Source organism: Lolium perenne, chromosome 4, assembly GCF_019359855.2.
Source record: "Lolium perenne isolate Kyuss_39 chromosome 4, Kyuss_2.0, whole genome shotgun sequence".
NCBI classification, from domain to species: Eukaryota; Viridiplantae; Streptophyta; class Magnoliopsida; order Poales; family Poaceae; genus Lolium; species Lolium perenne.
Genome location: NC_067247.2, coordinates 367,564,634 through 367,585,388, shown reverse-complemented (window position 1 = coordinate 367,585,388; position 20,755 = coordinate 367,564,634). Strand labels below are relative to the sequence as shown.

General features: G+C 51.3%; 1 protein-coding gene across 1 annotated transcript; it reads left to right on the top strand.

The window, feature by feature from the left end:
• The first annotated feature begins 11,417 nt into the window (after positions 1-11,417).
• Positions 11,418-13,986, top strand: LOC127296662 (subtilisin-like protease SBT1.2). The gene has a single exon (XM_051326839.2). The coding sequence runs from the start codon at positions 11,470-11,472 to the stop codon at positions 13,861-13,863; it is 2,394 nt and encodes a 797-aa protein (XP_051182799.1). The 5' UTR covers positions 11,418-11,469; the 3' UTR covers positions 13,864-13,986.
• The last annotated feature ends 6,769 nt before the right edge of the window (positions 13,987-20,755 follow it).

The window sequence follows — 20,755 nt, the reverse complement described above, 5'->3', positions numbered from 1 at the left end:
AATATGTATCTAGGGTTATTGAGAAAGAGGACGATCACGTTCACAACAAACCAATCTAGGCGCATCGCCACCCCTTGTTTCGAGGGTTTCTTCTGGGTAAGCGCTATGCTGCCTAGATCGCATCTTGCGATCTAGGCAGAATCTTGTTTACCTGTTGTTCATGTGTTGCTCGTACTGAAGCCTTTTTGATGGCGAGCAACACCGCTATCATGGATATGTTAGGGTTAGCATCGGTACTTTCTCGATGTATTTGATTAGTCATGCTATTCCTGGATATCTAGCCACCCTTGTACCGATCTTAGGTGCAAGGGTGGCACCCTGCTTAGTCATCGTTTAGTAGATTCGATCCGTTACGATTGTTCCTTGTTCTTCAAGGATTAGTTTAATATCTACATAGTTAGGCCTTATAAACGGGTTGAAGGATCCAGTAGCACGTAGGGTATAGTTTGCTGGTCCTAGAGAAGATGTTCCGGGAATCAACTCCACGTTGGTTTTTAGGCCTTGTCTAGAGCTGGTTTATTATCACCTTTCGTGTCTGCCAGGCTCAATCACGTGTAGGACGTTCCGGTTATGTGGTGAAAACCCTAGATCGTCGTAGATTGTTTTAACTTAATATTGATCAAACAGGACCACCATGTTATCGTAGATCTCATACGAATCATGGGTGGATCGGCTCCCTGAGCCGATTTACAGGACAACCTGAGAGCCGATTGAGGCTCGTATTTAATGTTTACGTGTATGCCATGCAGGAAACTAGCCGAAGCAATCCATCACCTTCCTGACCAGGTATAGGTCAGGTGGCACGCCCTTGCACCAGCATCGGACGTGCGTGCCGGAGCTTTGCGGGCCGTCGCCCGAGGGACCAGGGCCCACAGCAGTCCTGGGAGCCTCCCGGCTCTTCGTGTTGCCCGCCGCTACTCGTCGGTGGGTTTTGGTGGTCAACACATTCTGGCACGCCCGGTGGGACCTTCTTCTACAACAACTGCATCAACATCCGTATCAGAGATGGCGGAAGATCCAGTCACGTACGAAGAGCTGTCTGAGGAATACAAGAAGAAGTACGACAAGATCAAAGCTCTCTTTGGAACCGACCTCATCGGCTCTTTCCAGAGGACCCGCTCACACGGCATCAGGTGGAAAGGGTTCTCAGCTGAAGGCGCTCTCGATGGAGTGGATCTGTATACTCTTTCAGAAGAACGCACCAGGTCTCTACGTCAGGAGGTTAATCACATGGTAGCGCATTCGCTACACCGCCATTCTGAGAGCCTGGTGAACGCTTTAGAGCGTGTCGCGCTGCGCGTGGTCCAGGAAATCATGAAGCATCAGTACTCTCCGTCAGGACCTGCCCTAGGGACTCACCAAGGAGAGAAACCGTTCCAAACCCGACCACCGCTGCCGTTCGCGCTAGCAGCACCAGAAGTGCCAAGTTCACCGGCATACATCGTCTACAAGATCGGTGGCGATCCTAGTGATTACCAATTCTTGTATGAACCGCCTAAGGAGATCCCGCACGGATACATGTGCACATATGTGCCAGACTGCAATAACTGGGCGCGCACGAACCAGGTTGCAACAGTAGGGGTTTCTGGAGCAGCAGGAGGGATTTCTGGACCGGAGCCCGAGAAGCAGGCGTGGCTAGCTAAGTATGCCACTCCAACGAATCATCAAAGCTCAACTCCTGCAGCTAGCACCGTGGATCAGATCAGTGCAATCTTGAGGGACCAGTTCGGCATGGTGCCGAAGAGGAGGGCAATCAGCTACTCCAAACCGTACCCCAACGAGTATGATTTGATCCCACTACCACCCAAATATCGGCTCCCTGAATTTTCCAAGTTTAGTGGGTCGGAAGGCTCTAGTTCAGTCGAGCATGTGAGCCGATATTTGGCGCAGTTGGGCATGATCTCAGCATCAGACCCGTTACGTGTGAGGTTTTTCGCGCAATCTCTCACATGATCGGCTTTCGGGTGGTACACCTCGTTGCCACCAGATTCAATCCGGACTTGGAAGCAAATGGAAGAACAGTTCCACATGCAATATCACTCAGAAGATTCCGAGGCTGGCATTGCCGATCTAGCACAAGTACGACAGAAGCGCGGAGAAACGGTATCGGAATACATTCAGCGCTTCAGGGCCGTCAGGAACCGATGCTATTCGGCTCGTATGAATAAAAAAGAGGCAGTCGATCTGGCAGTGGTGGGTCTTGCATCACCGATCAAGGATATGGCTTCCCAAGCAGAGTACACTTCACTGGCGCATATGGTTCAGAAACTATCATTATATGAACAACGCCACCCAGAGTTGTACCAGGACAAGTTCAAGCGCGCGGTAGTCTTGGTGGAGACACAAGAAGATGAAGACTCTGTGGGAGATCAGGAGGTAGCCGTGGCTGAATGGACTCGAGGGGTAAACCCCGTGTCCTGCAAATGGGTTAAACCACAAGGTCCTGCAAAAGGGTTTGACTTCGACGTAAGCAAAGCTGAGCAGATTTTCGACCTCTTACTCAAGGAGAAGCAGCTGAAGTTACCTGAAGGCCATAAAATCCCTACGGTGCAAGAGATGAACGGAAGGCCATACTGCAAATGGCATAACGCGTTCACCCATATCACCAGCGACTGCAGGGTGTGGCGTCAGCAGATTCAAATGGCGATAGAACAAGGCCGTCTAATTTTCAGCCAGTACGCCATGAAAGTTGACATGCACCCCTTCCCTGCCGTTAACATGGTGGAGTGCACTTACCCTGGGAGGTGCCAGCCAGGTTTCTCATTCAGCATCAACATGGTAGGACCTGTGTACCACCCTGGTAAGGACAAAGGCGAGAGCAGCCGCTCTCGTGGCCAAGAAAAAGAGGAGGCCGTTCCACGTGACCGGCCCCAACGTAATGACAAGCACTACGTAACAGAGGAGCAAGTGAGGAACGTGCGATACCAGCGACCTCTCTCCGAGCACCTCCTCAATAAATATGAGCGTCAGTACGACCAGCGCCGGCGATACGACAGCGACGACGAAAAAGATCGTCGGTCTAGCGTGGATCACAGGAAATATCGTCGGTACGATCGAAACGACGAAAGATATGAGCGCCGCGTCAAGGAAAAGTCAAGAGAGCAAGACGACGTGGACAGACACTGGGATTGTCCTTTCTTCAAGCATTGCTGGGATTCAGGGATGAGCCGATTGCCTACAATCGGCAACTGCACAGAGTGTAGACAGAAAAAGAGGGACGCCGGAGACGTGTCAGTGTTCAAGCGTCTAGGGCCTCTCCCATCTCGGAACAAGCAAGCTGAGTCCTCTCGGGTGGAAGATCTCGAGGAGTTAGAGGATGACGATGAAGAAGAAGATAGATACCACCGGCCAAGGTGGTGCCCTGATGGACTCAGCCATTCTCAAAAGCGTAGGGTTCAGCGACTACGTAGCGTAGAGGAAGCCGAGAGATGATACCTACACGCGTTACGGAAAGCGCGGCCTGATCTGGCCGCGAAAAATCAGCAAACTCTGGATGAGGAGGGTCGTCCACAGAAGAAAGAGTGGCGCCCCAAACAAAAGAAAGCCGATGATGAGACATCGGCTGGCACGAACATGGTGTTCATTCTTCCATCGGAGTTTTGTGCTCCAGGAACAGAGGAAGCACCTATAGCACAGCTCGACTGCGGCCCACGGCCAGTTATCTTTGAGAAGCCACGAGAAAGGAGCTACAGGCATATGAAGGCCCTGTACTTGAGAGGTTATATCAACGGGCAGCCTGTCAATAAGATGCTGGTTGACACGGGAGCGGCAGTCAATATAATGCCATACACCATGCTACGTCGTTTGGGACGTTCTAGCGCAGACCTGATCAAAACCAACGTCACATTGAACGACTTCAAAGGCCAAGCATCAGAAACACAAGGCGTTCTGAACGTGGATTTAACTGTAGGCCGAAAGACCATCCCTACGTCATTCTACATCATCGACAGCAAAAGCACCTACGCTGTCCTGCTAGGGAGAGATTGGATCCACGCTAACTGCTGCATTCCGTCCACGATGCACCAATGCTTGATACAGTGGGATGGAGATGAAGTGGAGGTCGTCCATGCAGATGATTCAGCCGAAATCTCAACGGCTGGCATGAACATTTGGGAAGCGGGAGGCCAAGAGCCACTCTCCGGGATCAATCTGGACGGCTGCGAGTTCATCGACGTGACAAAAAACGGGGTGAGGCTGGTCTTATCCACCGGCCTGACAGTATAGCAAGAGTAAAGGCAACGGACATACGTGGCAAGGCCGATCCCTGCGATCGGCCCCAAAAAATAAAAAGTAGTGATCTCATCTCAAGCATGCCACGTAGTCGTAATAAAGCACGAACAAGATGTAAACCTTCATTGAGCAATGCAATAAGAATGGGGGCCGATTCCAGCAATCGGCCCATACTATCCTCGCCATACGTTTTGCCTGTGTTTAACATCGATCTGGCAGGCGACAGAAAGCTAGGGTATTGGTTTACATCAGCTGATGAGCTAGAAGAGGTTGACATTGGTCCTGGGGATAAGCCACGACCAACTTTTATCAGCAAAAAGCTAGATCCACATCTCAGGAACCAGATGATAGCTCTGTTAAAAGAATACCCAGATTGCTTTGCATGGGATTACACAGAGATGCCTGGATTAGACAGGAGCATCATTGAGCATCGGCTCCCTCTCAAGAAAGGATTTCGGCCGTTCCAACAACGTGCACGTCAGATGAAGGCCGATATCCTAGAAGAAGTCAAGAAGGAGGTCGAGAAAATGTTGACCGCCGGGTTCATCAGGCCGTGCAGGTACGCTGAATGGATTTCCAATATAGTGCACGTACGGAAAAGGATGGCCGATGGCGTGTTGCCATAGATTTTCGAGATCTCAATAGAGCCACTCCAAAGGATGAATATCCCATGCCGGTAGCAGAGACATTGGTCAATGCAGCTGATGGTCATAAGGTCTTAAGTTTCATGGATGGCAACGCCGGCTACAATTAGATCTTCATGGCTCCAGAAGATATACACAAGACTGCATTCAGAGTACCAGGTTCAGTGGGCTTGTTTGAATATGTAGTCATGACTTTTGGACTGAAGAATGCCGGTGCAACATACCAAAGAGCCATGAATTACATCTTTCATGATCTGATCGGCAAATTGGTGGAAATCTACATTGATGACGTGGTGGTCAAGTCTGTCTCCGTAGAAGGACACTTGGAGGATTTGCGACGCATCCTGGACCGGACCAGAAAATTCGGGCTAAGAATGAATCCAAAGAAGTGTGCTTTTGGGGTGACGGCCGGTCAGTTCTTGGGTTTCTTGGTTCATGAGCATGGAATCGAGATCGGCTTGAAAAGCCAGGAGGCAGTACGCACCATGCAACCACCTACCACGAAGAAGGAACTCCAATGCCTCATCGGCAAAATCAACTTCGTCCGAAGATTCATCTCCAATCTGTCGGGACGAATTGAGCCGTTTATGGGATTGGTGAAAATTAAGTCTGATGACGAGTTTCACTGGGGGGCAGAGCAGCAGCAAGCGTTCGACGAGATTAAGGAGTATTTATCGACACCGCCTGTGCTGGTTCCGCCTCAGCAAGACAGACCGTTCTACATTTACTTATCGGTAGCTGACACTTCCATCGCGTCAGTGGTGGTGCAATTGTATGAGGGTCTGGAAAAGGTGGCTTTCTACCTCAGCAGGAGGATGTTGGATGCAGAGACGAGGTATCCTGAGATCGAGAAGTTGTGCCTCTGCTTGTTTTTCACCTGCACCAAGCTTCGTCACATCTTTCTGACGGCAGAAATCATCATCATATGCAAATCAGACGTCATCAAACATATGTTGTCGGCCCCTGTTTTAAAAGACCGACTTGGTAAATGGATGTTTGCATTATCGGAGTTTGATCTCCGGTATCAGCCTACGAAAGCAGTCAAGGGACAAGCGTTGGCCGATCTCATTGCTGAACGAATCAATACTAATATAGCAGCACTATCTGTACGTGCATGGGCTATGTTCTTCGATGGATCGGCTTGTGACGATGGTTGTGGCATCGGCATTCTGCTCGTGTCGCCTCGGGGGGCAACATATTCCTTCTCCATCAGGTTATCTACCCCTTGTACCAACAATGTCGCTGAGTATGAGGCAATACGCAAGGGAATGGAGTTGCTTTTAGAAGCCGGGGCAGAAGCAGTGGAACTTTTTGGAGACTCTAAGTTGGTGATTTCCCAGCTCACGGATGAATACAAGTGCGAGAGTGAGTCACTTTTCCCATTATGGATGGAATGCCGTGAGCTGATGGCACAATTTTGGTACATCAACTTTAATTGGGTCCCAAGATCTCAAAATACTGAGGCCAACGATCTCGCACAAATGGTGTCAGGTTACAAGGACATACCAGACGAGTCAGAAGTTCAGGTGCAGTTCCTGGAACAGGATAACTGGAGAGCCGATATCTTCAATTACTTGAAGGATCCGGCTCGGGGGGCACCTAAACGGATAAGGTACAAGGCCATGAAATATGTCCTTATAGGAGATGGCATGTTCTACAGGACGTTGGAAGGGTTACTGCTCAAATGCCTGGGACCAACCGAGTCTAATCGGCTCTTACATGAGGTGCATGAAGGCGCCTGTGGAACTCACCAATCGGCTCATAAGATGAAGTGGCTGATTAGGCGATCAGGGTTTTACTGGCCCACCATGCTTGAGGTCTGCTTCAGGTACTATAAAGGGTGTCAAGCGTGTCAGATGTTTGGGAAAATTCAGATGGTGCCTGCATCAGCAATGAACCCCATCATCAAGCCTTGGCCATTTCGAGGTTGGGGCATGGATATGATCGGTAAAATCCATCCTGCATCGAGCAAAGGCCACGAGTGGATTTTGGCCATTACAGATTACTTCACTAAATGGGTGGAGGCCGTCCCGATGAAGAAGGTAAAATCGGAAGATGTCATCAATTTCGTGAAAGAACATGTCATTCATAGATTCGGGATTCCCCAGACTATCACGACCGATGGAGGATCGGTCTTTGTTTCTAAGGAATTCAGAAAGTTTTGCGATGACATGGGGATTAAGCTGATCCGATCGTCTCCATACTATGCTCAAGCCAACGGGCAAGCCGGAGCGTCCAACCAGAGCCTTATCAAGCTGATTAAGAGGAAAGTTGACGAGAACCCTAGGCGTTGGCACGAAGTATTGTCAGAAGCCTTGTGGGCCTACCGCATGTCATGCCATGGAGCTATAAAAACTTCACCATACCAGCTGGTCTATGGGCAGGAAGCCGTATTGCCTTGGGAAATTACGGCTGGATCGAGACGTGTTACGTTTCAGAATGATCTAACAACTGAAGAATATGCAGCCCTGATGAGTGATACTATTGAGGATTCAACGGAACTCAGACTTTGGTCGTTGGAGAAAATTAAGGAAAACAAAGCCAAGGTAGCCCGTGCATACAATAAGAAGGTGAGACCATAGGAGTTTCAGGTTGGTGATCTAGTATGGGAAGCTGTGTTGCTATTAGGAACTAGGGATAAAGAATATGGTAAATGGTCTCCTAATTGGCACGGTCCGTACAAGGTCGACCAGGTTTTGAAGGGCAATGCATATATGCTCGAGCAGCTGGACGGTGTTAAATTCCCAGTAGCCGTCAATGGTCAACACCTCAAGAAATATTTCCCGAGCATGTGGGATGACGGACAGTGAAGTATGGGGGCCGACGCATAAAATCGGCCAGTAAAAAAAAAATTATATACAAATCACAACCGATGCATAGACATCGACTTTAGAAATATGATACCAGTACAGCCGATGCACAGACATCGACTTCAGAATAAAAAAAAGAAGCCGATGCATAGCCATCGACTCTAGAGGAACAAGCTCAATTGAGCAGTTAACAGATTATTTTCAGGCCAAAGACCGTGGCATTGGGATGATTCTCCCATTGGATTCGCTGAGGAGTTGAATCTGTGCGTTTGAAATCTAAGGTTGGCATGGACACGGATTGAACCTGTTTGGACGGCAATTTGGGGAATCTGATTTTATTCTCTCAAACGAAGGTTGCAAGTTACTGTGCAAATAGGCAACTGATCTGGCCTTAATCGTGATTCATGGAAAAGGCCGATGCGCTGCCATCGGCTCTTTGCGCGTTGACTTACTCTGGCAATCGGCAAAACTAAGGAGAAACAAAATCAACGTAGGAACATTTTCTTCATTAATAGGAGGGATTTCTTACAAAGAAAGAGCCGATTGCTCAAGGGAGGAAGAACAAAAGAAAGGTCTATTGACCAATTTGCTACTACTACTAGTCCTACTCTATGGGCCGTCGCTGCCCTCGTCATCGCCATTGGAGCTGCCGTCGGCGCTGCTGCCGGCGGGCTCCTCGTCGCTGCTCCCGTAACCCTCAATGGGAGCCTCCTCCACCTCGTCGTCGTCGTCGTCGTCATCATCATCCGATCCGGCGCGGAAGCGCTTCGCCGGTGGATAGTCCTCGAGGGAGTCGTCGTCCTCCTCTTCTTCCTCCTCTTCTTCCTCCTCCTCGGAGGAGGTGTAGTCGTCCCAGGAGAACGAGTCATCCTCGCTCTTCGCCTCCAGTTCCCCATCGGCAAGGAACTGGAGGTCATCGTCTCCGCTGGTCAAGGACTTGTCGTCCTCAGACCAGACGGAGGAGTCGTGGTCCTCCTCGTCCCATTCCTCTGGGGCGCGCTCGTCGTACGCTGCCATCAAATCCCACTCCGGCGTGGGTTCGCGGGAGGAGGAAGATGAGGAAGAGAAGGATTGGGAAGAAAGATCCGACGAGGCGGAGGAGGAGGAAGAGGAAGACATTGCTACAGGAGATGGGAGTTTTTTGGTGCCGATGGCTAGAACAGAGCAAGGGGATGAAGAGGCGAACTGTTCGGCATGGTTAAATAAAGGAGATATAGTGGAGATTTAATGCCACAGCAGTTTCCAAGGAAGTGGTGCCAAAGAAAAAAAACTATCAGATCACGCGGAGAAGTTGAGAAGGCAAGGCATCATGATGAAGGATACTGCGACGGTTCTGCTCTGCCACGACATGACCCGACGAAGAAAAAACAGAGTGGTTTTGGAATTATCATTACCAAAACCAGGGGGGCATGTGTTATCACCAGATTTTAACCAAATCAGAAGTGGGCCGTGATTGAGATGGGCTTAGCAAATGTACGAGGAAATTATTCATGAATCGGCCTTGTATGAGGAGTTTGGGCTAAATTGCACGTGTACCTGTAAATATAGTAGGATACGTGTCGGTTAGGATTAAAAGATAGAGTTTAGCTCGTACACGGTTGGGATTATTCCCACGTTAGAAAGTCTACGGACTATAAATATGTATCTAGGGTTATCGAGAAAGAGGACGATCACGTTCACAACAAACCAATCTAGGCGCATCGCCACCCCTTGTTTCGAGGGTTTCTTCCGGGTAAGCGCTATGCTGCCTAGATCGCATCTTGCGATCTAGGCAGAATCTTGTTTACCTGTTGTTCATGTGTTGCTCGTACTGAAGCCTTTTTGATGGCGAGCAACACCGCTATCATGGATATGTTAGGGTTAGCATCGGTACTTTCTCGATGTATTTGATTAGTCATGCTATTCCTGGATATCTAGCCACCCTTGTACCGATCTTAGGTGCAAGGGTGGCACCCTGCTTAGTCATTGTTTAGTAGATTCGATCCGTTATGATTGTTCCTTGTTCTTCAAGGATTAGTTTAATATCTACATAGTTAGGCCTTATAAACGGGTTGAAGGATCCAGTAGCACGTAGGGTATAGTTTGCTGGTCCTAGAGAAGATGTTCCGGGAATCAACTCCACGTTGGTTTTTAGGCCTTGTCTAGAGCTGGTTTATTATCACCTTTCGTGTACGCTGTGCTCAATCACGTGTAGGACGTTCCGGTTATGTGGTGAAAACCCTAGATCGTCGTAGATTGTTTTAACTTAATATTGATCAAGCAGGACCACCATGTTATCGTAGATCTCATACGAATCATGGGTGGATCGGCTCCCTGAGGGACCAGGGCCCACAGCAGTCCTGGGAGCCTCCCGGCTCTTCGTGTTGCCCGTCGCTACTCGTCGGTGGGTTTTGGTGGTCAACAGAACTACACAAGCATACTTGCACACGTGTCGGCAGTGAGGCTAGGCCACACGATGGATGACGGTTGGTCGGTAGGGGGAGGGCGAGGACGACGATGATGCGGCTTTAATGGCGGCGTGACCGAGGTGGTTCTAGATAGCGCCTTCGCGGGGGACGGCTAGGGCATGTGCCTCAACGACAACTCCCGAGATTAGATTGCACAAATAGAGCATCAACTGAGAATCGCATTACCTTGATCTAACGAGGTGGACGACATGAGATGTATTTGATCGAGATTGTCAACTTAGGGATATGTCGAGCCCATCAGCCAATCCATGATGTACGCGGAATTAGCCTCGCCAGAGGACTTGAGGACGATAAAGCAGAGGCGGCCTAGGTGGAAGGCATGAAGGAGTTCCTAGGCGTGGACGATGGTGAAATGAATTGATTGCGGTGTTTCCGTGTTGGGCAGAGAGGGAGATCGATGGTAATTGAGATTTGGTACGGTAGTATTTAGATATGGTACATAGTAGCATATTTGGTACAAGGGAGGAGACAAGTAAAGATTGATTTGATACGACAGATGGATAGTGAGCTGAAGAAAATAAATGCAGAGCGTTTGAAAATGTTTCTGATCTAATTTGTACCGTGATTGATTGAGACCATAATTGCCATGTGCGTTTGGAATGTGTGAGAGTTTTTCTGGGTTAAGGAAATATATCATTCCTAATTAATTGATAGCGTGATTGATTATATCAAGATTGCTACGAAATTAGATCTGATGAAATGGAGACTATGAGATTATATTGGACGGATATGATGCTCTGAATGACAACCATTAAACGCGTTAAGTGTCAAACGACCAACTCCAATTTAACGATAAAGATTTATTTAATAATTGATAAGCTTTCTCAGGAAAAAAAGCTTCTCCCCGGCCAGGAGGCAGAGAGTGTGATGGGAGAACAATTCACCGGCTTGGCATGGACATACTCCTAGGAGAAGGATTCCAGGTTCTCACCATTGGCACGTACTCGTAGCAGTATATCCACTCCGTCCTGCACGCTCAACAATTACTGCCACACCACACATAGATACGCTCCTGCGTCTTCCTCCTCTGTCTCTACCCGTGCCGGCGTAATTAAGGAACTCAGAGCTCCCAGGAGGAACGACGCGCCAATTTACTCCCTCCAGTTCGTCTCCCGTGTGACGGCGAGGGAGGCGCTCAATCCTCACGAGACCTCCCTCCCCGTCTCTAATTCTCGCTCTGCCTTCCTCCCGCTCCCCCTCTCCTTCGCTGCTCGCTTCAAATACCATTCCGGTTCCAACTTCTTGATCCATCTTGCAGGGCCGAGCCGCCATTGCAAACCAGAGCAATCACCTCAATTGCTTAGGTAGCCACACAAGATGATGAGGAAACACGCTATGGGTTTGCTCCGCATCCTCCTCTTCCTGCCCCTGTTGTTGTTTCCAGTCCCTGACGCTGCTGCGAGCCAGGAGGCTCTGCAGCAGAGCTACATTGTGCAGCTGCACCCGCGCGAATCCACCGCCGGCGACGCAACGGCCACGCTCGCCTCCACCAAGAACGACCACTGGCACCTCTCCTTCCTCAACAAATCAGTACTGCATTCTTCTTCTTCCGAGGAGCATCAGCTGCCGTCGTCGCGCCTGCTGTACTCTTACCACACCGTCTTCGACGGCTTCGCGGCGCGGCTCACAGCCGGCGAGGCTGCGGCGCTGGGTGAGCTGCCCGGCGTCGCGTCTGTGCGCGAGGACCGCCGCGTCGAGCTGCACACCACGTACTCGTACCGGTTCCTGGGGCTCAGCGTGTGCCCGACCGGCGCGTGGGCGCGTGCGGGGTACGGGCGTGGCGCCATCATCGGGGTGCTCGACACCGGCGTGTGGCCCGAGAGCCCCAGCTTCGACGACCGCGGGATGCCGCCGGTGCCGGACCGGTGGCGGGGCGCGTGCGAGGCCGGGGAGCGGTTCAGCGCGAAGAACTGCAACCGGAAGCTCGTCGGCGCGCGGTTCTACTCCAAGGGCCACCGCGCCAACTACCCGACGGACCCGTCGGAAGCCGCTGCGTCGGTGCCTGAGTACGCGTCGCCGCGGGACGCGCACGGGCACGGCACACACACAGCGTCCACGGCCGCGGGGGCCGCCGTGGCCGGAGCCAGCGTCCTCGGTGCCGGGGCCGGCGAGGCGCGCGGCGTGGCCCCCGGCGCGCACGTGGCCGCGTACAAGGTGTGCTGGTTCAACGGCTGCTACAGCTCCGACATCCTCGCCGGGATGGACGACGCGGTGCGTGACGGCGTCGACGTGCTGTCGCTCTCCCTCGGCGGCTTCCCCATCCCGCTGTTCGAGGACAGCATCGCCATCGGCAGCTTCCGAGCCACGGCACGCGGCGTGTCAGTCGTGTGTGCCGCCGGTAACAACGGGCCGGAGCCCAGCTCCGTGGCCAACGAGGCGCCCTGGGTGCTGACTGTTGGTGCCGCCACACTGGACCGGCGCTTCCCGGCATATGTTCGGCTCGGCAACGGCCGGGTCCTGTACGGCGAGTCCATGTACCCGGGAAAAGTCGATTTGAAAAATGGCGGGAAGGAGCTGGAGCTGGTGTATGCCGCTGGTGGGTCACGTGAAGCCATGTACTGCATGAAGGGGGCCTTGTCTGCTGCCGACGTCGCCGGAAAGATGGTCGTGTGCGACCGTGGCATCACCGGCCGGGCCGACAAAGGCGAAGCGGTGAGAGAAGCAGGCGGCGCGGCCATGGTGCTCGCGAACTCCGAGATCAACCGGCAGGAGGACTCCGTGGACGTGCACGTCCTCCCGGCCACGCTCGTCGGCTACCAGGAGGCGGTCGAGCTCAAGAACTACATCAGCTCGACGGCACGACCCGTGGCGAGGTTCGCGTTCGGCGGCACGCGGATCGGGCGGGCGCGCGCGCCAGCGGTGGCGCTGTTCTCGGCGCGCGGGCCGAGCATGACGAACCCGTCGGTGCTGAAGCCCGACGTGATCGCGCCGGGGGTGAACATCATCGCGGCGTGGCCGGGCAGCGTGGGCCCGTCGGGGCTGGAGTCGGACGCGCGGCGGTCCAACTTCACGGTGCTGTCGGGGACGTCGATGGCGTGCCCGCACGTGAGCGGCATGGCGGCGCTGGTCCGGTCGGCGCACCCGTCGTGGAGCCCGGCGATGGTGCGGTCGGCGATCATGACGACGGCCGACGTGACGGACCGGCAGGGGAAGCCGATCACGGACGGCGACGGCGGGCGCGCCGATGCGTTCGCCATGGGCGCCGGGCACGTGAGCCCGACGCTCGCCGTCGACCCGGGCCTGGTGTACGACATCGAGCCGGCCGACTACGTGACGCACCTGTGCACGATGGGGTACACGCAGCGGGAGGTGTTCAAGATCACGCACAGCGCCGTCAACTGCAGCGAGTTGCTGGAGGGGAACCAGGGGTTCACGCTCAACTACCCGTCGATAGCGGTGGCGTTCAAGGGGAACGGCAGCGACTCGTCGACGGTGGTGCTGCGGAGGACGGTCATCAACGTCGGCGCGCCCAACTCGACGTACACCGCGCGGGTGGCCGCGCCGGCCGGGGTGAATGTCAAGGTGATGCCGACCACGCTGACGTTTGGGGAGTTCGGGGAGAAGAAGAGCTTCCAGGTGTGGGTGGACGCGTCGGCGACGGGGAAGAAGGACAGCGCGGATGGGTACCTGGTGTGGAAGCAGCAGAGCGGAGTGCAAGGGAGGAGGCGCACGGTGAGGAGCCCCATTGCCGTGTCGTGGCCCGTAGAATAGAAGGACCAGTAGCCGATCAGGAATTCAGGATCAGCAGCTTGCTGGTAGATAGTGCCTGATTCTCCAGTCTCACTATATCCATGATTCGATTAACACCAATGACTAGAGCACAGGAAGTGTTGATGATTCAGTACCCCTCCGTCCAGTCTGGTATCACGCTGTTGGGCCACAGAGGTCTCACCTGCGATCGCAACCGTACGCGGTGCGATCCGACGGCCCAGATACTTTCCCGTGGTGGTTCTTGGATATCCTTGCCCCCGACCCCGAGCGTCTCCGCCCCAAAAGCAGCCGCAAACCCTCTCCCCGCCGCCTCCGCGCGCGGCGAATCTCTCAAGCGAAGTCAACCTCCCTTCTCCGACGTGCCCATCAGCCATGGTGAATTCCTTGTCATCTCGATCCACCATATTCCCTCCTAACTCTTTCGTGTGATTTAAGCCACCGTGCGGATTTTAGGTTGATACATAGCGATCGCATCTTAGTGGCGATGTTTGCCATGTTAATTCGCGGAAGAATGTTGAACTCTCTTGTTTCCTTTTCCTCCCATAGGCCTGAACCAAGCAGATCGAGCCGGGGGAGAGTTCAGAAACAAAGATGATTCGAAGATTTGTGCATCTAATCGTGGACGATCTCAAGAGCAGCTACACTCTCCGCAGGATCGACACAGCGCCCCTCTTCGCCGGCGCTCGGAAGGACCTGGGCATGCCGACCGCTCGACCACCACCACGGCCAGTCGTTTGCTTCGACGCTACTGGCAGAAGTGTTTACGACGACCAGACAGAGTTTTTCCTCCTGGGCAGCAACATCGTCAGCGTCAGCAAGAACCGGCGTACCATCATGTACGACACATCGACCTCCACCATCTGCGCAGGTCCATCCCTGCGACACAGCAAGGGTTTAGACCCTGCCTGGGCAGCCGTACAGGGCAAACTCTACCTTGTCAATGCTTACCGAACCGATGATTATAACAAGCCGTGCTTCGAGGCCCTGCGCTTCGATGAACAATCAAGGGATTGGGTCTGGGAACTACTTCCCTCGCCGACGTTCTCACATGGGCCGTTTGAGCACCTCACCATGATCATCTCTTTCGCTGCAGCAGGGGATGACAGAATATGGGTATCCACACAGACGGCCACAAGGGACGAGGTCACATATACCTTTGACATAACGGCCGCGACATGGCGCAAGGAAGGTGATTGGGCACTTCCTTTTCAGGGACAACTGCAGTACATCCCCGATTACAACCTGTGTTTTGGGTTCTGCAAAGAGTCGAGCAACCTTTGCACGGCGGATCTTATCGCCGCCGGTGGCAAGGCCTCGGAGGAGCCCCCAAGGCATGTGGATGTTTCCCGCAAAAAAAAAAAAAAGGCATGTGGATGTGTGGGAGGATTTCGATGGCTACGATGGAGCAAAAGGATGGCACTTGGCCCGTTCCTACCTCACTTATCTAGGCTCTGGTAGGTTTTGTGTTACTAGGTTCTATGACACTCGGCGGACTGAATGCTACGTGCCACTGTGTGATGTAGCTGTCATGACGGGCGTGGAGGTGAAGCATTCATCGTCTAGCGCGGGAGAGCTGCAGCTGACCAAGAGGGCTTCCAGGTGCTACAAGTTCGCCATGGGGAGCACGATGTCTGGCTGGGCATTCTGACCGAGCACACTACCACTGCATCAGCTCTACCACAGTGTTGGGACTGCCGTGGTGACGCTCTCTGCAATAGCCCCCAGCTGCCTACCAGCTCTCTCTCATACTTGGACTCCATATAAAGTCATATGCAACAAACATTAGTGATGCAGCATATGTCGGGCATAACTTGATGTTCAAGATGGTTAGATCCGCACTTATCTATCTCCCTCCGTCCATAAATAGATGCCAAAGATTTGTCCAAATTCGGATGTATCTATACACTAAATCATGACTAGATACATTCAAATTTAGATAAACTTTTGGCATCTATTTATAGACAGAGATAATACTATAGTTGTAAGAATTCGAAATAGATGCCCAGAAGTTACTGACGGATGAAGAGGTCTTGTGAAATCTTGTTTGTCTCTAGCGAACGTATTTTTTGATAATGAGTGCTTTATTACTTAAACAAATAATTGCACCCGGCCTCTGCATGCACATAGCCGTTTCAGAGTCGCAAATATCTCAGAGTATAAAAACGACTAGGAGAAATACATATCAATCATGAGCAATTGTAAAACACCTAGAATGATAATGGTGGCCCAATCCTTAGATTATGCTGCCACCCATGTAGGGAAAAAGTATCCCTCGTCGTATCTTCCAACCATGTACAGACCTCCGTAACGAGGTGTCGGTTCTCCACTCTCTGTAGCGCAGACCACGACGGGAGAATAGTGGTGCATCTGTATATAAACCGCAAAAGAGAACAATTATTATCATTAAAAACTTTATCATTTCTGCATAGTCATAGCAAACGCTCTCACCCTAATAAGCGTTCTAAATCTGTGATAAATACCATGAAGCCAATTTTCAAAGATAGTGGCTACACTAGTCGAAGGATACAGATCCGAAGCTACTTGGATGCATGACCATATATATCTGACAAAGTGGCACTGGAAAACAAGTGTTTAATTATCTCATTATGATAACAAAATACACACTCAATATTCTCAAGCTAGTTCCACTTGACAAGATTATCTTTAGTTAGGATTACCCCTCAACTCAAATACCATCCAATTTTTTTAATCTTTAGCGATATATATTGGTGGGAGATTCAATTCACTGTTGACTTGTAGCTAATCGTGTCTTACTACATGTATTCAGTTGCTTACTGTTTTTTGAATGTTTTAATCAAATATGCCTAGCTTATGCGAAATCTATCTCTCGCTTTACTGCCGGCAAGTTGAAAGGCACTGGAAATCTAGTATTGAGCGAGTCCGACACGATAGGCTTGAACAGGTCCGCCCATAGATAAGAATCAGATCGGGGGCAACACGATTCTAAGCAGATTCTGATCTCTGCGACTCTAAAGAAAACAATGCACTTTGATCTCTCCCGTCAAGTCGTGACCGTTGAGAAACCTCCGGAGGCGACACCCGAGGCCATTGCCAGAGCCATCCGCCAGCGCCACCTTACCCTGACGCCACGTGGTTTATCGCTGGGTCCTCCTCTTTGGCGGGCGGGATCTCGCCGGTGGGAGGGTCTAAGTTTTATTTTCGAGGGTGAAACACAATATATTAAGCACATAAGTCGTCTTATTAAATTAAAAACATTCCAGTCTTCTTCGATATCCTGATAAGGAAAAAAGTGCGTCAGAAACTTGCCGTTCGGATTTAAATCATAGTTACATCAGAGATTACATCTTGGAGCACATGGTCTGGTGGATCACCATCCCAAACTATAACCTGATTTGTATCAAAACTATATCTAGCTAAATTGTGAGTTACCCTATTTGAATCCCTAGGACAATGATTGAAGGAAATTTCACTCATCCTTTGAGCAATCTGAAAACACTCCAAAAGAATCGCCGTGTATGGAGTCCAAATCTCAGTATCCCAATTGCAAGCATTCACCACTTCTAAATTGTCATATTTTACAATTGTTGAAGAGCATTGAAGATTCTCTAAAAGCTCTAGTCCTCTTTTTAAAGATGTTGCCTCAGCTGTTGAAGAGTCCAGGATGTTAGCAAACGGCCATGCACTCCTGCAATTGCTTCCCCTCTTGAGTTTCTAAGTGGGAGGGTCTAGGTTTGCTCGACCAAAAATACATACGCAACTGGTGTGCTCGTAATGATAGCGGAGACAGAAAGGCATGTGATTACTAGGTGGGCATCGGCTGTACTCAGGTTGGTAGCGCGCGCCAAAGAGTGCGTGACTGCTAAATATATTGGAAGCGGCCTGGCAAAGGCAACTGCTGCGGACCTACTTAGAGCATCTCTAGTATACCGCGTAAATCTTTTGAAGTTGTAAAATAATCGTTTCTTTTAGTTTTTGTTCTCTTCCGTCCGTCTATCAGATCCCGAAAAGGACTCGACCCGGGATTATTTTATAGAGGTTTGAAAAACAACATGCCTGAACTGGGCATTCATGGGTTGCACGAGCGCAACCTCTATCCGTGCAGGAGAAGATGGTGCGTTGAAATTTCCAATTCCCCTCCCATGCGCCTTCTTCTTATTATTATTCCTCTTCTTCGGCACATCATCTTTCTGTCGCATCGTCGTCACCGGCTCCCACATCTTTCTCGCCTGCATCAACTATGCCTCGCACCCTGTCGCGTCGGTAGTACGTCTAATCTCGCGGGTGAACCTTGTTCTTTCGCGGAGAAAGATTCTGATAGCGGCCGTCATGGATGTGCCCTGGAGGTCTGATTCGGCCACGCCCTCGACCTAGGCCGTCGGATTCGAACTCGCCGGAGTTCCTCCTATTGCGTCGCTCGTTGGCGCCGCTTGAATCGGTCGCATTGACCCCGCCGTAGTAAGATTTGGTTCGGAATGTTCTTCGAGTTCGTTCTATTGAGCGTGATTTGATTTTGACATAGGATTGTTGGAGATGCCTTCCCCATTGAGCTACGAGTTCCTTTTCGAGGACTCCTTGTCGTGGGACGATCCAGACATAGACGAACTGCTCAACGACGATGAAACCGAGCACATGATCCTCATCCTCGCCGTGAAGGAGCTACAAGATAGAGCCAACCTCAGGAAGCTGCGCGGGTATATGGCCGGCTGCGTTTGCGTCCTACGGAACAGAGCCCTCGAGCACGCCACACTAATGCAAGACTACTTCGTCGAGGTACCGACATACCCTCCAATATTTTTCTTAGAAGGTACCAGATGTGTCGTAGTTTGTTCATTGAGATAGTGAAAGCTTGCGAGAGGAATTCTCGCTATTTTATTCGCCGAAGAAACGCTGTCGGTGTCATGGGGTTTAGCCCTTATCAAAAGTTCTCTGCAGCTATGCGGGTGCTCACATATGGCATCCCGTGGACTATACCTGAGTATCTTCGCATTGGTGAACATACAACCATGTAAGTCATTTGGATGTTTGCCAAGGTGATGATCCGGGTGTTTGGTCACGTGTATCCTTGATCTCCAAATGAAGAAGAGACACGAAAATTGATGGCGATGAATGAGAAGACAGGTTAGCCGGTCATGCTAGGGAGTGTAGATTATATGGGTTGTAGGTGAAGTAATTGCATGAAGGCATGACATGGATAATATTGCCGTAAAAGTCTAGATACCATCATTATGCTTGAGGCCATGCAACCGGAGGACTTGTGTATTTGGCATTGCTTCTTTGGATCGCCGGGCGTCTTGCATAGATCTCATTTGTTTGCCAGATTAGGTAATGGAGAAGCTCCGGCTTGCAACTACAAAGACAGTGGGCATGGCTATGCCATGGGACCGCATCTACCTAGCTTGGACAACATTTGTGAAGATCATCCAAAAACCCCACACGAAGAAACAAGCTCAGTTTTTCAAGGGACAAGAAGCATGTCGAAATGACATTGAAAGAGCTTTTGGTGTTTTGGAACCTCGGTTTGCATTTGTCCGGGGTCCAGCTCTCTTTTGGTACAAAGAAAAACCCTCAACAACATCATGGCATATTGTGTGACTCTTCACAACATGATAATCGAAGATGAGAGAGGGTTAGATCTGGAGTTCTTCTATGACAATGTTGGTAGCCAATGTGCAACCACACAGAAATCCCGATCGCTTTCAAGCATTTCTTGAGATGCATCGCCAAATTGAAGATTCAGTCACACATACCTAGCCCAAACTTGATCTCATCGAGCACTAGTGAGAGCTACATGGCAAGAAATGACGCCACTTCATTTCATTTCATTTCCTGTTATTTGTGTGTGTGAGGAGAACAATTATTTGCTCGGAACCATTCATTATTTGTTTAATTATTTAATTTGAACTATTGTTGTAGTGTGATTTGAAGAATATTGTAATTTGAATGATTATTGTATGTTGTCATGTTAAAAACATTCATTTGTTCTGCTGTCATATAGTTGAATTGGATGTTTGCAGTTTTGTTTTGAATTTCACGGATGCTGATCAGATGCCATAAACAAAATCGTGAAACACAATGGCGCGCGTGAGGGTAGAGTTCATATTTAAGAGCATCTCCAGCCGCGTCCCCCAAAGCGTCCCCCAAGCAATTTGGGGCACGCCGGACCAAAAAAATGTTCCAGCCGCGTCCTCCAAAGACCATTTTTGTCCGGCGCACTCCGATACGGTGTCCGGTGCCCCGAGCCCGTCCCCGTCCCACAGGGGACGCTCCGGGCACGCCGGACACAACGAAAAGCGAGGCGGGGAGTGACGGGGCTGAAGCGTCAGCGGCACAGTTAATTTTAACCTAACCGTCGCCTACCTCACGACGGAAGTTATTCGCGCGCAGTGACACACGGCGGCATCTTTGCCTTAATGGCGACCGAGGGGCAGGCAAGACGTCTCGTCGGTGCTGCGCAGCCTCCACGGGTCGCCGGCGTTCGCACGCCACCGCCCGTTCCCACGCGATCTTCCCGCCTCTTCTCGCCTGTTCCTGCGCTTTCTTCCCGACATCGGCGTCTATAAAAGGTCTCCCGGCTCAATGGTAGCCACCACACCCCGCCGGCAACAAACACAGCCCTCGTCGCTCCACCGCCGTCTTCTCCACCACCAGTGGCAATGGCGAACCGCCCCGGCGCTGGCCACTTCCCTCCACCGCCGTCTCCTCCACTTGCAGTCCCGGAATCGCAGGTCGACACCGACCCCGCGGCCCGGGAAGAGCGGTGGCGTGCACACCGTCAGCAGCGGCAGGAGGCAATGGAGCAGCAGGCCCGCCAGCACCGTGAGGTGGCGCATGCGGCGGATCTAGCGGCGTTCTGCGCCCATGGCCCCGCTGCTGACGAGGCCGCGGCGGCAGCAGCGTGACACGAGCAGCA